Here is a 21,377-nt window from a genome sequence, read left to right on the forward strand (position 1 = left end):
ATCTAGAACCAAGATTGATCATTAGAGTTACTGAGATTTAGGTTTCTTCCAATATTATCTTCTTTTATATGATGGTAATTGTTCAGTATGTTCTTCTGGTTTTGTTTATGTTATTTTGCATCAATTCATATAAGAATTTCCATGTTTCTCTAAACTCTTCAGAATTGTAATATCATACCACATTATAATATTCTATTATATTTACATATCATAATTTGTTCAACCATTCCCCCATCAGGAATATTCATTTTTCTTTTAAATTTTTGCTATTACAAAAGTGAAATGAATGAAATATAATATATAATAACAATATATTTTATCTTTTTAAACAATAACATCCCATAAAAGAAAAAAGAAATAAATCAGATTCTCTCTCTGGTATATAAGAAAGGTAAAAAAATTTTACATGAATTTTCCAGATCTTGGGGATGTTCCATAACTTTTCTCATGTGGAAAGAATATGTGTGTATATTTGTATATGTATAAAATTTGCTAAATTTCATATTGGTAGAAATGAAATTAACCTTAAAAATCATCTATTTTTTTGAGGTCTGAAACTCTTTCCCCAAAGTCAGATAATATAGAAATGAAGTGACAAATGTCTGCTCTCAATATTTTTACTTATTTAGTGCAATTTGTAAAACAATGTACCTTAGCTACTTTGGTTTAATTTTAGGGAGCGAGCATAATTAAAGGAGCATTGAATAGGGCATATCCTAGGAAGCCTGTATTCTGTGTTCTGTGTTCCGATGATGTTACTAGCTAGCTGGGTGAGCCTGGCATCATAGGACCATAAAATTTAGAGCCTCATAGGATCTTTAGACTTATCTAGTTAAGGAGTTCTTAATCTGTGGTCTGTGAAGTTGTTTTTAAAAAATATGTTCATAAACTATTTTGATAACTTTTTGATACTATTTGTTAAACTAATTATTTCAATATGATTGATTTCTTGTATAATCCTATGTATTTTATTTTATACATTTTTTTATTTTTTTATTTTTATACATTTATTAATATTCATTTTTAACCTGATTACATGCTTCATACCCCTACTTTCCCCTTCACCCCCCGCTCTCCCCTCACCCATGGCTGACGCACATTTCCACTGGTTGTAACATGTGTCCTTGTTCAGGGCCCATTTCCATATTGTTGTTAGTTGCATTGGTGTGGTTGTTTCTAGTCCACATCCCCAATCATGTCCACCCCAACCCATGCGTTCAAGCAGTTGTTTTTCTTATATGTTTCCTCTCCTGCAGTACTTCCTCTGAATGTGGGTAGTGTTCTTTACCATAAATCCCTCAGAGCTGTCTTGTGTCATTGCAGTGCTGCTGGTACAGAAGTCCATTACATTCGATTTTACCACAGTATATCAGTCTCTGTGTACAATGTTCTCCTGGATCTGCTCCTTTCGCTCTGCATCAGTTCCTGGAGGTCTTTCCAGTTCACCTGGAACTCCTCCAGTTTATTATTCCTTTGAGCACAATAGTATTCCATCACCAGCATATACCACAATCTGTTCATCCATTCCCCAATTGAAGGGCATCCCCTCATTTTCCAGTTTTTTGCCACTACAAAAAGTGCAACTATAAATATTTTTGTACAAGTCTGTTTATCTATGATCTCTTTGGGGTACAAACCCAACAATGCTATGGCTGGATCAAAGGGCAGGCATTCTTTGATAGCCCTTTGAGCATAGCTCCAAATTGCCATCCAGAATGGTTGGATCAGTTCACAACTCCACCAGCAATGCATTAATGTCCCAATTTTGCCACATCCCCTCCAGCATTCATTACTCTCCCCTTCTTTCATGTTAGCCAATCTACTAGGTGTGAGGTGGTACCTCAGAGTTGTTTTGATTTGCATTTCTCTAATTATTAGAGATTTAGAACACTTTCTCATGTGCTTATTGATACTTTTGATTTCTTTACCTGAAAATTGCCTATTCATGTCTCTTGCCCATTTTTCAATTGGGGAATGGCTTGATTTTTTTATATAATTGATTTAACTCCTTGTATATTTGAGTAATTAGACCCCTGTCAGAGTTTTTTGTTATAAAGATTTTTTCCCAATTTGTCGTTTCCCTTCTGATTTTGACTACATTGTTTTTGTTTGTACAAAAGCTTTTTAGCTTGATATAATCAAAATCATTTAATTTACATTTTGTAATTTTTTCTAACTTTTGCTTGGTTTTAAAATCTTTCCTTTCCCAGAGATCTGATAGGTATACTGTTTGTATTTTATACATTTAAAAACATTGTGAGGTTTACAGGTGTCCCTAAACTGACAAGATATAAGCAAGATTAGGAACTCTTGATTTGGTCCCAAGTGTTGACAAATTACAGTCAAATATCTCTTACGCTAAGAATTTTACAATTTTTTTCTTATTTGATCTTCACAGCAATTTGGGGAGAGAGTACTATTATTATCTTTATTTTACAAATGAAGAAATTGAGGCAGACAGTGGCTAATTACTTATCCAGAGTCATACAGCATAAGTGTCTGAGGCTAGATTTTTATTTAGATCTTTGTGGCTCCAGGTCCAGTGCTCTATCCACTGAGCTACCTAGATACCTCACTATTCAATAAATTATTGGCTATGTGTTAGTGATTGCCATGCAATTAAAATGGGAACCCTATGCATAGCATTTTTTACTTCAATGTATGTACAAAAATAGATGACAATTTGAGACTTGGTCTGTAACAAATAGTTTCCTGACCTCATATCTAATTCAACCATTCTTCAATAACTTCCACATGGTTTTACAGGTCATAAGGAACAGAGTGGGGATTTGAACCCACTCCTCTGACTCCAGAGTAATGGCTCATCTCACTACATTCTCCTACCTACCTATTCCATTCTACCATATATTTAGGATAGTCTTTTAAATAACCCTTTTTCTATAAAAGAATCATATTCATTAATTGCTCTTCCAGCATCAGTGCTGTTATTACATGCTCTTTTCTTTCTCACTGGTAAGTGACTGATAAATATCATTTTCTAGAATCATCTAAATGCTCCACTCTCTGAGGTATTCTGCACCAATTAGAGAGATTTTCACAGCCAAATTCTGGTCCTTTAGTTTGCCTCAGGAGCACAGTATTTAAACTCAAAAGCACTTAAAAATCAAATACTTACTTCATTGATTTTTACCTTTGTCACCTTAGGCAAATCAATTATTTTGGTTTAACTACAGGTCTTGTCTTTCTCACCTATCCGGTGAAAGAATTAACAAGTTATTTCTGTGATCCTGTCCTTTTCTGAATTCTATGATTTTATAATCCTATGAATTATCCACACCTACTATCCTATAATTCTTCTGATGCATCATTAGGCCAGTTCTCAGTCTCTACCCTGCATCATACTTGGAGACCTATTAGATGAATATTTCACTTTCTTATCCCACAAGTGCTGAAAAGGAAGTGTCAGGCAATAACTTTGCAAAGTTCACTAAAGTACTATTTACACCTTGGATTACTAAAAGTTGTAGGATTAATTTTGTTGGTTCAAAACACATTTAGAATTTGGCAGCCATTCCCTGGTAGATTTCTGTACTATAAACCAGTTTGGGCTGCAGAAGTAGCCACCTGCTTTGGGAAAAATATTTTCTGAGAACAGAGAACAAGCATGAATCAGAAGAGTAAATAAGGACAATGATAGAAATATTGTGAGAATTCTTATATGTACAGGAAATAGAGGTAGAGTAGGAAGGGAGAGAGGTTATGTTATCATCCTTTGGTTTCAAGATTTGCTATTTGGTACTATTTTTGCCCCAAATGAATCTTAGGAAGAAGGCAGGACAAGCCTACGGGCAGTGCTAATTGCTTAGTTCCGTCACATGGCAGTTCAGTGGTAAGGAGTGGAATACAGAAAAATCTGAAGCTGATAACTGCAGTGTTGGTGGTTACTAGATCCCTGAGTCTAGATAAAATCCTGGCCATAGATGAATGTTTGGCCAAGAAATCAGGCTAGTACTAAAATAAGTGTGGAGGTGAGATAGAATTAAACAGGAGAGGATCAATAATGTAGGTCCGAATCAGATAATTGGAGCAATAAGGCAATGAAGAATAAACAGAAATATGTACCATGGGGTAATCTGTAACAAGGAGACAACTACGGGGCTAGGGTAGTGTGTTATTTTGGCCTGGAAAGAAGAGCCAAGCTTTGTAGGAGATGATGACAGCACTAAAAGTAATTTCTGGGGAAATGTGGATACTTTAGTGGGTGTTAAGCATTAATAGTCCAATCATGACCTGACATGGATAATCACCCTTAGTATGAAAAGAACATGGGCTTCTGAGTAGCTTTCAAATCTCCTAGAATGGGATCTTTAGAGTCCTGGTCTCGGACATCCCCTTAATCAGGAGAGAGGAGAATGTCCTCGATGTGACATCATTACTCTCTAGGTATGTAGGAGACTCACTTTGAATCTCTGGGGCAATTAGGCATGGAAGTTATTATATCCAAGCACTTCATTTATTCACTTTAAACCAACTGGATTCTGTTCTATTCCAAAGATTCTACGAGTTATATGGTTCTGGGCTAAGAGTGATATATATTGCCAGAAGTTTTTCCTTTAAGATTCTGGCAGGAGCCAGTGTCATCATTACCCTACCTCCCCCCCCCCCCCACCATACACACTCAACTATATCCTATTCATACTTCATACCTACTGTGATAAGAATTTGTTTCACCTATCTTCAGTGAGGTGAACTTAATCCCTGATAACTACCACCTTCAGTCCCCAGACTTAGCTATGGATCTGATGGGCTCGTAGGAGGGGAATGAGGTGGATGGATCACCATTTAGTTTGCCAAGGACAAAATTAGAACTGGAAAAGCCCAAGTATTTAGGAGGAATAGGAGGCTAATCACTCATAATAGCCTATTGATTTTCATAGCTATCTAGCATTTGTAAACAAACTTACATCCATTTTGTGTTAACATGTCAGTTTGGGCCCTTTCTCCTTACTTACTCTCTTTCCAGAATCATGGTGGTTCAGTTCCTGGGTCTTTGAAGGGTTGAAAACCCTCACTCTCTCTCCTAGAGAGTAAAGCCATGACTAGAAGATTGATGCTTATATTGAGATGTGTCCAGCAGGCTTGGGGAATAAGAGACCCTCTACACTAGTGATGGGCAACAGCCCTCGGGCCAGATGCAGCTCCCTGAAATGTTCTATCTGGCTGGGTGACATTATTCCTGATCTGATGAATACAATGAGTAGGATATGATACAATGAAACTTCTAAAGAGTTGCCTTAGAAACAGACTGACAAATAAGCATTTCCTTTCCTTTGGCCCCCTCTTTAAAAAGTTTGCCCATCATGGCTCCACACCATTCACCTGCCACAGTTAATTTTTATACACCATTCAATCTTCTTTCCTGATTAGAGTTTCTTGATATCCAAAACAAGACCCATGAAGTATGCTTAGTGAAAGATTAAAGATTTTGAGATGGAATCAGATTATTATGTATGAGAAGAATTTAGGATCTTAGAGATCAAAGGAACCTCAGAGGTCATCAAGTCCAATGTTTTATCCTTCATTTCTGCCAGTCAATAAGCATTTATTAAATACCTACTGTATTTCAAGCATTGTGCTTAGTGCTGGGATTACAAAGAAAGATAACAATAATGTGTCCCCAAAAAGTTCACATTCTGATGGGGGAGATGGCCCATAAACAACTATGTACATTGAAGATGTATCCAGATGGAGGTAATCTGAGAGAGAAGGCACTAGTATAAAGGGAGATTAGGACAGTGTGATGAAATGATCTGTTAAAAAATCTGCAAAAAACTTTTAACTTAAGAACAGATATTTTATAGGTCTGAAAATTGAGGGTATGTTTTAGTAGAGACCTCAGAACTCATATAGGCTAATAGCTTCTAAAAAAAGAAAGTCAGAACTCTCTTCTTTATCTGATGTATCACTTATCTCAAAATATTTTATTTATGCAATATTTACTTTATGTTAAGTTCTACCCCATAGCCCAATACTTAGGAACCACCCCAATTTACTCACTGTAATAATAAATTCCTTTTAAGGATAGCCTTCTTTTTTTTTTCCACTGGCAGAGATTTAAGACTCGACAGAGAGACCATTGATTTTATAATAGGGTAGAAGAATTGATGAACATTCTTGTCATCTTCACCAGCCAATAAATAATCAGTACACAAATGTATTTATTTAAATGTCACAATAATAAATCATGTTAATTATTTCACAACCCCCACCTCCCAGCTGGAGGAAAAGCATGTACTTGCAAACAGAATGATTTATCAAGAAGTAAGAGTTTATAACTGAGAAAAGAAATGTTAGGGGATAAAGTCAGCTGCCAAAGTAGATATCATGAATATCCTAATAGAAAGTCTTTAGCCTATCCTGGTGTGGTATGCATCAAACAAATTGATCCATTCAACAAACATTTATTTCATTCAATTGAATAAACATTAATTAAGGGACTGCTTTGTGCAAGACAGGTAGCCAAATGATACAGTGGAGAAAGCATCCAGGCCTTAAGTCAGGAAGACTCATCTTCCTGAATTCAAATCCAGTTTCAGACACTTACTATGTGACCCTGGGCAAGTCACTTAACTGTGTTTGCTTCAGTTCAGCATTTATAAAATGAGCCAGAGAAGGAAATGGGTCACAAAGAGTCAGATACACTAAAATGACTGGATAATGACAAAAATTGTACAAGACACTGGATTAATAATTAGGATAGAAAAAAATGAAAGAAACTACCCTCAAAGAATTTGCATTTTATAAAGGTGGGCAGAGTAATATACATAACACACATATATGCATGTATATTATATATATATATACATATATATAGTTAACTAATTAAGTAACTATCATGTCTAAATAATTAGTAAGTACCTATCTATATGCAATACATTATGCAAGACCCTTGGAAAATGTCATGATAAATAAGTCCCAATTCGTTTCCCCAGGAAACTTCCCATGTGTTAATATAATACATGTACACAAATAAATATGATATAAATTTTAATAGGACAATTACATGAGGAGTCCATAAAATGCTCTGAGATCAGCCAACAGAGAAATCAGTTTTAGAGATCAAGGAATCCTTCATAGTAGAGAGGGCTTTTAAGTTGGGTCTCATTTAATAGAATAATGATGGAATAGGTTATTGGAATGGCTTTCTTCAATCTTGTAGTATATATATATGATGTGTCCCTATTTAGAATATATGCTACTCAAGGGCAGGGGCTGATCCTTATTTTACTTTGTACCCTCAGCACTTTGGATAGTGCCAGGTCTAGTAAATGCTTAATAAATGCTTGGTAACTGAGTGCAACTCAAGACAAAGTATCCCATTAAAAAGCTATTACAATAGTCTTCAACTCATAACAAAAAAGACCCCCTTAAGAGCAATATAAATAAGCCTAAACCCACGTGTGAAATGCAACCAAGGCAAAATAATGGCGTCAATCACTATAACAGTTAAAAAAATGAAACAAAAAGACAATTTAAAGTGTGTGTGTGTTCATAAAACTAGGAGGAAAAAAATTAAAGCTAATACATGTATACTGTTTACTTTTAAGCCCTAACTAAAATTCTACTTTTTCTGCAAGACTTTTCCAACCTTTCTTATTTCTGGTGTGTTGCCTGTGTTAGTTATTTCCTATTCATTCTGGATCCAGGTCATTTTGTTTTATATTTATTTGTATGCTTTCTCTATTGTTAGAATATAAATTCCTTGAGTCAGGGACTATCTTTTGCCTCATTTTTGCAACCTGGGTGCTTAGCTCAGTAACTGATAGGAAGTAAATGCTTAATAAATGTTTACTGACTGATTGATATCTCTCTCTATCCATATATACATAGGGATAGATAGATAGATAGATAGATAGATAGATAGATAGATAGATAGATAGATAGATAGATAGACAGACAGACAGAAAGACAGAGATAAAAAAAAAAAAGAAAGAAACTAGGAGCAAAAAAATTAAAGCTAATACCATGCATCCTGTTTACTTTAAAGGAAGGAAAGAAGGAAGGAAGGGAGGGAGGGAGGAAGGAAGGAAGGAAGGAAGGAAGAAAGGAACAAAGAAACAAAGAAAGGAAAGGAAGGAAGGGAGAAAGAAAAAGGGAGGCTTTTGTTATATGTTGAAGGATATTATAATGAGCTTTTTAAATAGGATGTTATGTTTTTAACTTCTTTGTTTTTGTCTTTCAATCACCAAACATTTATTTAGTACTTAGCATGCCAACCCTTCTTCCATGTGCTGGGGATATATAGAAAAGAAAAAGCAATTCTTGCCCTTAGGGAGCTTACATTCGTGTGTGTGTGTGTGTGTGTGTGTGTGTGTGTGTGTGTGTGTGTGTGTGATGGTAAGGTTAGGCTAGGCAATGGGGATGAAGTAACTTGCCTAGGGTCACAGAACTAGGCAGCATTATGAGAGGACAGATTTGAACCCAGGACTTGAGTTCTCTAGGCCTGGTTCTCAATCCACTGAGTCACCTAGCTGTCCCTGAGATAATATTTGTAAGTTGCTTACTTAGCACATTGCCTGGCACAGAATAGATATTTAATAATTGTTTATTTCCTAAAAGTCAAAATTTTTATACCAGTATTCTAGGTCCTCTTAAGCTAGCCCTAACTTAACTTTCTAGTCTTCTTTCCCATTAACTCACGTAACACCCTCAACAATCTTCAAATTTTCAAATAAAATAAACAAGAATTTAATAAGCACCTACTATATGTAACACTCCTTCAATTTCCATACTTACCTACTTTTGCTCATTTTTTCTGTCTGGAAATTCTTTTTGCTCTCTTATCTTCAACTATTGAAATCATATCCAATTTTTAAGACTCAGATTAGAAGCTTTTATGGATTTGTGTAGCTGAAGTGTTCTCTTCCTCCCCTAAATTCCCATGGTACTTTGTTTAATCTTCTCTCATGGCACTTATTACATATTAGTCACATTTTTTTCAGAGTATAAGTGACCTCAATAACCATCTGGTCCAGCCCATATCCAAAGAGAGAATTTCTACTTAAAAAATATACCCAAGTGGTTATCTAGCCTTTACTTGAAAATCAATCACCAGTGAAGGAAAACCCACTAATTCACTCTTTGGACAGTTCTACTTATTAGGATTTTTTCCCCTTGACATTAGGGCCTAAATTTGCCTCTTTGCCACTTTCACCTGCTGCTTCAAAGTCTCTTCTTTGGAGTCAAACTAAACAATTCCATCCAGTCTTCCACTTTTCCACTTGATAGCCTTTCAATAGACTGAATACAACTGTCAAATGTCACCTTAAAATCAAATGGGATAATATTTGTAAAGTTCTTTGTATTTTGTCTGGCATACAGTAAGCACTTGAAAAAAATCTTGATCTTTCTTTCCATCTGCCTCTACTTCTAAAGGCTTAGCTTCCCTCATCTTAATATGGCATAAAATAGAGTACCTTCACCATTCTGATGGCCCTTTTCTGGACAATCTCCCACTTAAAGAGGCAGCTAGATAGTACTATATCTAGTATATCTATATCTAGCATGATATATATATATATATATATCATGCTAGACCTAGGTGAAGAAGAACTCAGCTCAAATCCAGGCTCAGACATTTCCTAGCTGTGTGATTTGGAAAGTCACCCTCCAACTGCCTCAATATCCTAGACCAGGGGTTAGCAACCTTTTTGGCCGCGAAAGCCATAAACACCACATTTTTAAAATTTTCGTGAGAGCCGTACAGTGCTCACAATGCGCACTCATGTAACAGTGCGCGCTCCTGTAACAGCACCTGAAAAAAAATTGACTTTATGGCTCCTGCAGAAAGAGCCATATCTGGCCCTCAAAAGAGCCAGATATGGCTCGAGAATCATATGTTGCCGACCCCTGTCCTAGACTATAAAACTGGGATAATAACATCATCCACTTCACAATATTATTGTGAGAATCAAATGAGATGTTATTTGCAAAAGGTTTAGCACAGTGCCTGGCACAAGACTAGGTACTTGATAAGTGATTGTCCCATTTTCTTCCTTGCTCTTCCTTTGAAGATGTCCTTCCTAAAATATTGGACCCAGAAATGAATACAACACTGTAAATGCCTTCTTATCAGAAAGGGAAATATTGGGACTGTGACCTCTCTTGTTTAGGACGCAATGCTTTTCTTAATTAAGCATCTGATTTTATAAGGTTTTTTGACCATTATTTCCTACAGGTGACTCGTGTATTTGAATGCTGCTAAATTCACCAAATCCTTTTTCAGATGAACTCACTATCTAACTCTTCTTTCCCTTATACTAATGAAGCTGATTGTTGTCTTGAGCCCGAATATAAGACTTTACATTGCTCCTATTAAATTTCATCTTAGTAGATTTAGCCTTAGTAGATTTAGTAGTCTGCCAAGATCTTTTTGGATCCTGTTTCTATCATCCAACCTCTTGCTTTTTTCTCCCAGGTTTGTGACATTTACTTATTTGATAAGCATACCAATTATGCCTTTACCTAAGTAACTCATAAACACTTAGATGGCACAGGGCCAACTACTGATCTTCTAGGATGCTCTCCTAAAGACTTGCTTCCAAGTTGGCATAAAACTATTATCACTGAGTAAGGGCATTCAACTATTTCTAAATCTATTCTTATCTTTTTCACATGAGTAGTATGAGACTTTCGATCAAAAGCTTTCTTGAAATTTAGGCAAATTTTATCAATCACACTCCTATCCTCTAGTAGTTTAGAAATCCTGTGGATAAAAGAGATGAGACTAGTCTGGGCATGAGCTGCCTGTGAAGAAGCCAAGCTGGTTCATTTTGATAACCACTTACTTTTCTAAATGTCTATTAACTGTTTTTCCCCTTTTTAGGATATTTCCATAAATTAAAATCAAGTGATTAGACTAGTGTTGGCAGATTACATTCTTTTCCTTGCAGGACAACTACTCTTTTCCAGTCCTGCAATATCTCTCTAGGAATGGTTTCCACATCTTTTTTCCCTAGTGAAATTTTAAGTCCTCTAAGGTTGGGAACTCGGTCACATACATATAAGTTTTTATGGGTGTGTATATATTTCATATGATTTTACATATTTATATATTTGCCCCCATTAAATTTCATCTTAATAGATTCAGCATTAGTAGGTTCAGATATGTATATGTGTGTGTGTGTGTGTATATGTACAATGCCTATCATAGAGTCTTAGATTTAAGAAGCACCCTAAAAGAGTATATTGGATAAGTGAATAAGTTATATCATGAACTTAAGAAACAAAACAGAACTCATGAAAAGCATTCTCAACATGTTATACTTTTTTACTTTGGCGGAGAGATTTTCATATGTTCTTTCATAGGCAATTCCTTAGCAAGTTAATAACAGACAACGTTAAGATCCAATAACAGGATTGACCACTGGGCAAAGTTAAGAGGGGTTTGAGAATCCACCTCTTCTCACTGGCATCTTCTGAAGATTTTCAGTGCACTGTGTATTCTGGAGGTCAACAAATACCTGATGGGGGAAGTCTACCTCTGCTCCTGTCCCTCCTATTTACTAGAGAAGGAGAAAAGAATACTAGTAAAGTTTTGCCACATTTACCCATAGTATACTTCATTTACTCTAAGATTGACTATTCCAAGATACAAAAGAAAAGTAGCAAGGTGTGTATTTATTATACATCTACTATGTCCAAAGATACTTGACTTAGTTCTGAAGATACAAAGAGAAAGATTAAAGAATCTCTGCCTCCAGGGAGCACACATTCTACTTCAGGAGGTAAGATGTAACTCATGTACACATTAGAAGAGTATTCTGGAGCCAGCTCTAACCTGGTGATGAGGGTTGATTATTAAATTTTCTTTTTTTTTTCTCCTCTGTCTTAGAATCTATATTATGTATTGGGTAAAAGGCAGAAAAGCAGTAAGGTCTAGGCAATGAGAGTTGCGTGACTTTTCCAGGGTCACACAGCTAGGAAGTATCTGAGGCTAGATTTGAACCCAGGACCTCCCTTCTCCAGGTCTGCCTCACTATCTACTGAACCACTTAATTGCCCCCTGGTTGTTAAATTTTCAATATAAGTACTCACTCCTTGGAAACTGACAAACTCAGCAAATCAGGGCTTGAATTATTGTTCTGTTGATTGATAAAGAAAATATTAATAATGCAGATTAAACTCAAAAGTACATCATGCATAGTTGTTTTTTTTTCCTCTCAGAGAGCTGTTTCTTAAACATTTACCAAAACACCACTGTGTAGATAAGTAAAATTAAAGCTTAACATAAAAATATTGGGAAAAAAAGTCAAAATGGATAGAACTCTAACAACCAAGAGGATCAGGAAAGGAAACTGGTAATTATAAAGAGATGGAGGTTTGAAAGGAGAACATTCTAAGCATGGGAGGGAGTATCAAGACACCTGTGCAAAGGTGAGGAGACAGGAGATAAAATGTTGAAAAAGAGGGGATGGGGAAGGAAATATGAATTCTATAGTGCCTATTATGTACCAAGAACTATATTAAGTGCTTTATAAATATTACCTAATATGATAGAAAAGACCAAGAAAGGAAAGTTTAAAAATACCTGGGAGATAGTTGTTATTTTGATCTTCATTTTACAGTTAAGGAAACTGAAGCAAATAGGGTAAGTGACTTGCCTAATAAGGTCACACAACTAGTAAGTTCCTAAGGCTGGAGATGAGGTCAGATCTTTCTGGCTCCAGGTCCAACACTCTATCCACTGAAACACCTGACTTTATAATAATGTAGAGTATGTGTGACAGTCAGTGTCAAGGAGTCAGTTTGAAAAAATTGTCCCAGGAGCCAGGAATAAAAAAAAATATGGTTTCTCTGATTGTCTTGTCTTTCTCTTTTTTCTAATAACCTCCTCTTTTTTCTTTGGCAGAGGCTTCCATCCTGAGCTATGATGGCAGCATGTACATGAAGATTATCATGCCTATGGTCATGCACACGGAGGCTGAAGATGTGTCTTTCCGTTTCATGTCCCAGCGTGCTTATGGCTTGCTGGTTGCCACCACTTCCAGGGATTCGGCTGACACTCTACGCCTGGAGTTAGATGGGGGTCGAGTCAAGCTCATGGTTAACTTAGGTATCGTATGAAGAACCTCCGCCGCTCAATTTGGGCTTGTGTTATTTTTCTTTCTTTCTCTTCATTTTTTTTTCCAATTGGTTTAATTGGATTGGTTTCCTTCTATTTGTTTGTTTTGTTTTTTTTTTTTTTTGAAATGTTAGCTGCTGAAACTTTTGTTAACAAAGCCAAGCATACTTAAAAAAAAAAAAAACTAAACAACAACACCTCTCTGTGTTGCTGCATGAAGTTTTGATGTCAATTCTGGTTATGGACAGTGTGATTTCTTTTTTACTAATGTCTTTGTTTTTTTTTTAAGTTTCCTTTCTTGGTCTTTTGAATTGATTAGCTTTGTGTAAGACATGCTACTTTGGTCCATCTTTTGATCAATCACCTCCTCATTAAAACAGCCTCCTTAGTCACCACCCAAAACAGTCCAAAATGAGGGTGAAGAGAGGGCAGGAAAAAAGTGCCTTGGGGCATAAGTGAGGCATAGGAATAGGAAAAATCCAGTCTATGTTAGGTCCACAGGGTGAGGCATCATTTTTAATTGCCAAATGTGTGCCAGAAAAGGCTGGTGGTTTGATGACATTTGTCCCTTTTCACATATACCCCAAAGGAGGTGACAGTTTTTTGCACCTCACTTCCAAAGTATAGGAATGATTTGACAAGCCTATGACTTTTGACTGAATTATTAAATAAAATAGGCATTTGCTGCCATTCCCTGTGACTGATCTATCAACTAACAGCACTTTATGCTAAGGTGCTCTACTGTTGACTCTCCCACCACTGTATTACTTTCAAATAATACACATGGATTATTCCCTAGCACTGCTCAGTGGCAACAGAATGGATTATTATACCTTTTCTGGGAGTCGTTCAAGCTCTGTTCTTCTGTACTTACCTCTAGCAGGAATCTGTTGGGATTCAGCCACTAATGCCATGGCCGCCCATTGAATGATTTACTTTTCTGCACTTTTTGCAGAAAATGACCATTGTTTCTCCCAAACCAATGGTCATCACCATTGGTTTGGGAGAAAAATATGCTCTGATTCTATTTCCACTCATCAGAAGGTCTTTTACTGAATTTCTGGAAAATCGTACTTACACCATCTATTCAGTATTATGTATAAAGGTAGAAATATATGAGGAAGATGGACCTTCTTGGGCCTTTAATCTATGTTAGGCACATGGCTACTTGAAGATTTCATTGACAAGATCTGTAAAATATATGAATAAATGAAAGCTGACTTTTACCAACAGAGTTTCTAGGTACTAAATGCCGAACGATGTACCTAAACTCCAGATGATCTCTTATGATAATATAATATGGTTTAGGATTGTTGCCAGTCTGATTAAGGTTAGCTAGTCACAAAGAGACAAACTAAATTAGAATTTTAAAATATATAGGAAACAAAGGACTGTTTTGAGTAGTGAGTGATTCATTCATTTACTATCTGTGTATTATTTCCAGTTTTCAACTTTTAGAGTAAAATGTATTTTTCCCCCAAATCATTTAATATCCATTGGTTCCATGTCTCTTTTTGTTATTGTTGGGGTTTTATTTTACTCTTTGCTAGTTTTTTTCTCCATATATTTGAGTTCTTGAGCTCTTCCCCATCAACCATGGTAAATCAAAAGATGGTATTCAACCCTTCAAAGGCCCAAAGCCTGCGGCCCGCATAGTAAACAGCCCTGAGAACAAAGTGTACTGAGCAGCCTGCAGGGGGCAGCCATACCCCAGCCTATTACCACCTCCTCTTTCCCAGCCACCCTCCTCCTCCCCCCCCCAAAAAAAAATAAGGAAAAGGTAAAGAGAAAATATTATTTAAATTTATAATCAAAATTCTATTTATCTCCACAGTAGAGAAAGGAACAACAAAAAATAAAGTCAGACTTCCCACCACAAAACAAACAAAAAATATGAATTCTATTTTAAAATAGGATGAGGATGAAAGGATGATTCATATCCACAGGGACCTCTTATTTAATGTTTGTTTTGTAAAGATTAGCAGGCCAGATGTGACAGATCTCACATCTAAGCTGAGAATGATTGGAAGGAGAGAGGGAGAGAGACAGAAATACACACACACACACACACACACACACCCCCAGAGAGTAAGTCACAGCTCCCATAAGCAATCTGAGATCTTTTTTTAAGTCTTTCAAACTAAGGCAAACAGGAGAATCAAGAGATGAGCAGTTTCTGGCTATTTTTGTCCCTTTTGTTCTCACACTGGAGTCAGGGAATCCTCCCATTTATTGAGGTTTTTCACCTTTGATTTATCATATACCTTCCCATTCTTAGAATGAGTCTTCCTGGCTTGGGCATTTCCACAAGAACACAGACCTAGTGCTGACCATGGCCTGAGGACTGGATACTTTTGGGAAACAAAGCATGTCTTCTTTCTTTCCTAAAGAACTGGTGCCTCTAGAACTCCAAGTTCTGTTATCTTTTTCTATTCAAAGTATACATATTTAAACATAACTTAAATATAATTAAAGACTTTCTTACAAGTATGCTTTCTGTTCTATAATTACATAAGTTGTTTATTATTTTTTTATCAATCAAGAATTCAATTTTTCTGTCCCCAAAACCTACTGGTCTGTGATTGCTCTGAAGAGACCTCACATTCACCCTGTATGTCTTCATCACCTCTCTTTGGGCTGTGTGAGGCTGAAATAAAACAAATGCTATTTGTTAAATCTAAGTTACCTGAGAGAAAGGACTATTCCATTTTTGTCTTTATATCCCTAACTTGCAGCATAGTCCCTTGCACATAAGAGACATAAAAAAGTTTGTCTATGAACCCATGCATTATATCCACAACCATCTGGAAGGACTGTTGAGATCCATACTCCAGTGGGGTAGACACTGGTGGAGTTTCAGGACATTTCATAAACTGCAATTAAATTTTTCTGTTAAAACATCCCTTTAAACTTGCATTTATTGAATACTTTTTACCTTATACTCCTTTTTTGAAAAATGTAGTAGGTAGAAACATTTACATGTTGATTTCATCCATATCTCATCCTAAAACCAAGTGGCATGGGAAGAACCCTGCCCTAATTTTCCTTATTTGTTTAAAAAACAAAAATAAACAAAAATATCATATTTCAGAAGCTATTAAGAGTTGTTGGAAAAGTGATTTGCCTAAAATAAATTCTGTGAATTTGGATTTCCCATTTTCCAATGATTCATAATCTATTCATTCAGATTTCAAATCTATAGAGGTCATTTTGACCTAAAAAAGAGATGGGTCCCAAAATGATAGCTAGAGATTCTTAAGATACCTCAGACTCATTCTTCACTCTTCCTTAGATTCCTTATAATATAATGTCATTTGAAAGAATAAATCATTAACCAGTCTTGAATCATTCAAGTTTCTAGCCTGAAATTTATTTCAAAGCCCCCTTCATTTCAAGTAGCCCATTCTACATGAACCAGAGTAGAATAAAAAATGAGATATATAGCTAGCTTGACATTCTTTCCCCACTAGTTCTTAAGATTGTATGGAAGAAAATTTTTTTGAAAAAGAGTATATGAAAGCCAAAAGACAATATAGCATAGCCTCATGGTTTTATTGTCTCTCTCCCTCTGTGTTTCTCCTCCTCCCAAGCTCAGTCATATTTTCCCTATATGTAGATTATGAGGAAAGGGTATTTATTCAGCCTTATGGGATGGTACAAAATAAAATATTAAAATCCCTCACAACTTCATGCCCACCTCACTCTCCCTCACCCACAGTCTTCACCAAGGGGTAGAGCCGCCACTGTATGGTGATCGTACCAAATGCTCCAGGGCTGTTTGCTCCCACTTTTCTGTTGCGGTTGACGACACATGACAAACCTAATCGCATGAAACCAAACCCAGATTTTCTCAAGAGATGTAAGACCCTTTTATTCCCTCTCCCCAGGACGATTGGCTATTCTAAATTGTTCTGGTTTGGATCTAATATAGTCAAATTTATAATTTGTCACCCTTGATGACCCTTTCCCTATAAAGAGTTAAAATGATGTGATGACAGTCTCTAACTGTATTCCCAAAAAGCATGTGACATCTTAATGTTGAAGTAGAACAAGAGTCCCAACTGCCTTTTGTTTTATTGTTTCCCCAATATTCTTTAAAACAAAATAAATATTAAAGAAAAAACCCACCTCTTTCCTTAGAATATATCCCCTTCTTTTTAATCTCCTACTGTACTTTCATCCATTATAATGCTGATTACCATTTACATTGCATGGTATCATGGCACCATTCCTATTGGATAGTATGGTGGTAAATGAGTCTTTTTCCTAGCTATCCTCACCCAGTCCCCTGTGTTAGCATTTAGAGTAATGGTAAATAAAGGCATCCAATGACATAGAGATCTAGCCAACCCACAAAGGAATATTTGAGCATGTAGGCTCACAACCCCCCAAAAAGGACAGGGGCCTTTAAAAAAAAACCTATATATTTATATAGCCTTTTTGTCCCTGGTACTTAAAGTCACTTGTTTGACTCCTGATTGTCACTGCTTTCTTTACAAACAGATCTAGGTAGATCAATTGAAACAGTTGATCAAGGGCCCTCAGTACTGCCTCCACATTTACCTGTCTCACCTTCTCTCTGAATGCTATGGAAACTTCATTTGTACAGAGCATTCAAGTAGCAAGTTGAGGATGGTTTGTAGTGAGGGGTCTTGTCTCAGGGTCCTTGAAGTCCCCCAAAATGATCTAGTTAACTCAATCAAGAATGACAACACCCAATGACTGCCCTTATCGCTCCCCTCCCCGGTCCCTTAACTCTCTGAAATCTGGGATGGGCGTTTGTGTGGTTAGCTGTTTGCAAGTGGCCATTTTATGATAGGAAATGACCAGGTGGTATTAACCCTTTCCTTACTTTATGACTAATGGCAAAATGCCAATGAAACTTGTTAGAGCTTTTGTGGGGTGATGTAGGGAGAGGGAGGGAGTTTGTTTGTAGGAAAAGAGAAAGGGTTAAATACTGCACTGTTGAACCTCATAGGCAGATTGTTTTTTTTTGGGGGAGGGTCAGGATAAAATGTGTCAGACAGATGATGTACCTATGGGATAATAATATCAATACTAATAAAAATAGTTTTAGGGCTGTCTTTAAAGATAAAATGCAAGCAGATAAAATGTAGATGAAGAGGAAGGGTATAACTTGCATTTGGTGGTGGGGGGAAATTGTGCCTGATTTGTCAAGGTGTTTTTTAAAATTAATATTTCAAGTTGAGGTTTGAGATAATACATAATAAATGCTTAGATTTTCTTCAAAAGAGAAACATACTCTGTGTCTATGTGTGGATATATATGTATATCAGTATATATCTCTATACATATGTGTATATATATGTGTGTATATATATATGTATTTGATTTTTCTATATAATATACTGTACATATACACCCACTCTTAAATTTGTACATACTGTATATATATAAAATGGCCACATTTCTTGCGTGTGTCTGTCCCCGGAAGGGTGGACTGATTGTTTATGGATGTCTGCAGCTGTTACCTTGAAGGATGCAATTTCATCTTTCATTTATTTTTCCCCATCTAGACTGTATCAGGATAAACTGTAACTCCAGTAAGTTTTCCCTCAAGTTTCATTTTGTTCTTTAAAAACAAAAACAAAAAAAAACTGAATTTATTTTGTTTGCTGTTTTATGAGCTGTTTTTGATTTGAATTTTCTTTTTCCAGCTACAGAGTTGGGTGGGACCTGGGGCTTACAAAATGGAAATTATTGGGGTAGGAGGGTAAGGGCTATTTGGGGTATTCTTTCTGGAATGGGGCTGGTGCCTTCCCTCTTATTCACTGTGTTTGCTACACTCTGAAGAAGAGGAGGGGAAGATACCTGGATAATGCAATAAATTGAAAATGAACTTAAATGGTAATTTGTTACCTTTGGAAAATGGTCCTAAGAGGTTGGTAGAAAACATTACTGCAATAACCATGTACTTCTCCACTACTGAAAAAAAAATTAAGAGAGATAAAATAAGGTTCATGACACAGATGGTGACTGCTGAATCTAACATATCTTAATTGGCTTTGTCTCTTTGGTGGATTCTCAGGCTGGTAGGGGGGAAAAAAAACATTTGTCAGGAATGGACTACTTTCAACCAAAGACATGGCACTTTGACAGAAATAGTTTTAGTTTATTCATTTGATTACTCCTTCCTAAATCTCAGCATATCTTTTCTCCATCTACTTTCTTGATGTGAAATCTTTTTTAAAAAAGGAAGTTTCTTGATGGGTAGGTTGAAAACCTGCCAATTGTAGGGACAAAGAGGAAGTTTAGCTTGTTAACACTGAAGAAAGGATAGAGAATGCGAATATATGGGCCATGGATAAGTGATAAGATTAAATTATGGAAAAGGAAAAAGAAAAAGTAAGTATAGGGAGTTGAGTTCATGTTCTTCTCAAATTAATTAATCAATTTAATAGACTCTTCTATGTCTTGTCAAGTTCCTGATATGACCAGAGATCTCTAGGAAGGATGGAAGGAAGGAAGAAAAGGAGAGGAGGACAGAGGAGAGGAGAGGAAACCCCACTTCTTTTGAATTACTTTTTCCCCATAGTGTTAAAGTCTAGATTATTAAAATTTTGAATCACAGGTAATACATAGGGGACCTACTATGAATGGCAAAGGGCTATACCTCAAGGCCCATTTTTCAGGGAATTTAACGAAAGAAAGAAGACAACACAACATGTACAACACAAAGAAAACATTCAGAGTGTTTTGTATGTTTTAATTGCTCTTTCAATTAATTTAAGCATTGCCCTATTTTGATATTTTTAAACATTTCTAATTAGCCAATTTATTTTCTGATATCACATAGATTATTTTAAAAGTTTATCGAGGTTTAAATTTTTTCCCCTTCAATCTTTGGTAGAAATTAGTATCTCCTAGCATTAGACAACTATTTAAAAAGCAGCGTATTTTAAGGAACTCATGAAATTTGTGATCAGGAAAAGAAACCTTAACTTTGTTGCTATCTTTCCATACTTTCCATTGAGATAAATTTTTCCTATTTTTTTTCTAAACATCTATATAAATTGGACATAATTCAGCTTTCAGGTTCCTCATTTGGACAGATGGTGTTTTTCTTGCAACTTCACATGTATCATTGTGCTTCTTGTATGTGAATTAAAGATTTTTCTATTAAGGACCAATTAGAAACTTGCTTTAAAGAACCAATTAGGACAGTTTTAAGAAAGAAAAGTTAACAGTACAGCAATATTCTAACTTGTATCCAGATGCGTTTGTGAATGTTTACTTTGATTCATGATTTAAGTAAAGAACCAAATGTAGATGTTAGAAATCACTTTGAAAAAACAGGTTGTTGTTGTTTTTTAATGGTTTAACTGAGATAGAGAATTTCTAGTGAGGAAACTCCCTCTAGCAACAAAAATTTGAAACTTTTCTGAAACTTTATAGTTTTAGAGAGCAGTCTACACTCTGAGAGATTATCTAGCCTGTTTGTAAGAGTCAGGACTTGACTTCTCTTCTCCTTAACTCTGAGATGATAGCCGGGATACTCTTTTAAAATTATCATCATGAATTTCTAATTTTGAGCCTTCTGATTATTAAAATGGGTCGCCTAGAGTTGAATATGCAGGTCTGGATATAGGCACCTAGACAGTGGGTAGACAAAAATTGAGAACTTTCTGTGCTTTGATCTAGAATTTTGAAGGGTCAGTCAGTAGAAGTCTTGAAGGGGAGAGCAAGACTTGCGTTCAGGTGGAGGTAAATAGAATTTCTGACTTGCTCTTTGACTTTCTCAGCCTTAATTCATAAAAGCTTCCCAAGTAGACTATTATAAATTTCTATACCATATTAGACATAGCAGATAGGTATGTTTGATCACATGATCCTGCTTGTTGATAGCCAGGATGAAGGCTATAGAAAGATCCTGGATTGCTTTTGAATTGACTTGTTCCCTAGGTAATACTGCTTCCTTTTTCTCAGCTTTGATTTTTAAGTGGACTCCTTAAACTCTATTTGCAAAAAAATGTAAATGATGTTTTTCTCTGGTCTTGAGTGGACATTTATGTTGTGGCTTAGGTCAACATTACACATAAATACAAGACATTTTCCAGCAATTCTTTTACATATTTTTCTGGTCCATCCTCTTCCTAGAGAGTTTATAGTCTTATAGTGAATGATATCAACATTTCTTTAACCGATTTATATTTCAGTAAATGTCATTTGGTATTGGCAAGTAGTGACTTCTAAGGCTAGCTCTAATGGAAAGAAGAAAATGAATGAGGTTATTTTTCAAGTGAAAAGAAGAAAAAATTAGCCATTATATAGA

The 21,377-nt window shown here is 35.9% G+C and overlaps 1 protein-coding gene across 5 annotated transcripts in view; it reads left to right on the forward strand.

The window, feature by feature from the left end:
- Positions 1-21,377, forward strand: part of NRXN3 (neurexin 3) — a 2,038,283-nt gene that overhangs the window by 745,951 nt on the left and 1,270,955 nt on the right. For all 5 annotated transcript variants that reach the window (XM_044664970.1, XM_044664971.1, XM_044664967.1 and 2 more), the window contains 2 exons: positions 12,872-13,075; positions 18,622-18,648. In XM_044664970.1, coding sequence (XP_044520905.1) covers positions 12,872-13,075; positions 18,622-18,648 — 231 coding nt within the window. The remainder of the gene's footprint in view (positions 1-12,871; positions 13,076-18,621; positions 18,649-21,377) is intronic.

The sequence above is a fragment of the Gracilinanus agilis genome, chromosome 2, assembly GCF_016433145.1.
Source record: "Gracilinanus agilis isolate LMUSP501 chromosome 2, AgileGrace, whole genome shotgun sequence".
Classification (NCBI taxonomy): domain Eukaryota; kingdom Metazoa; phylum Chordata; class Mammalia; order Didelphimorphia; family Didelphidae; genus Gracilinanus; species Gracilinanus agilis.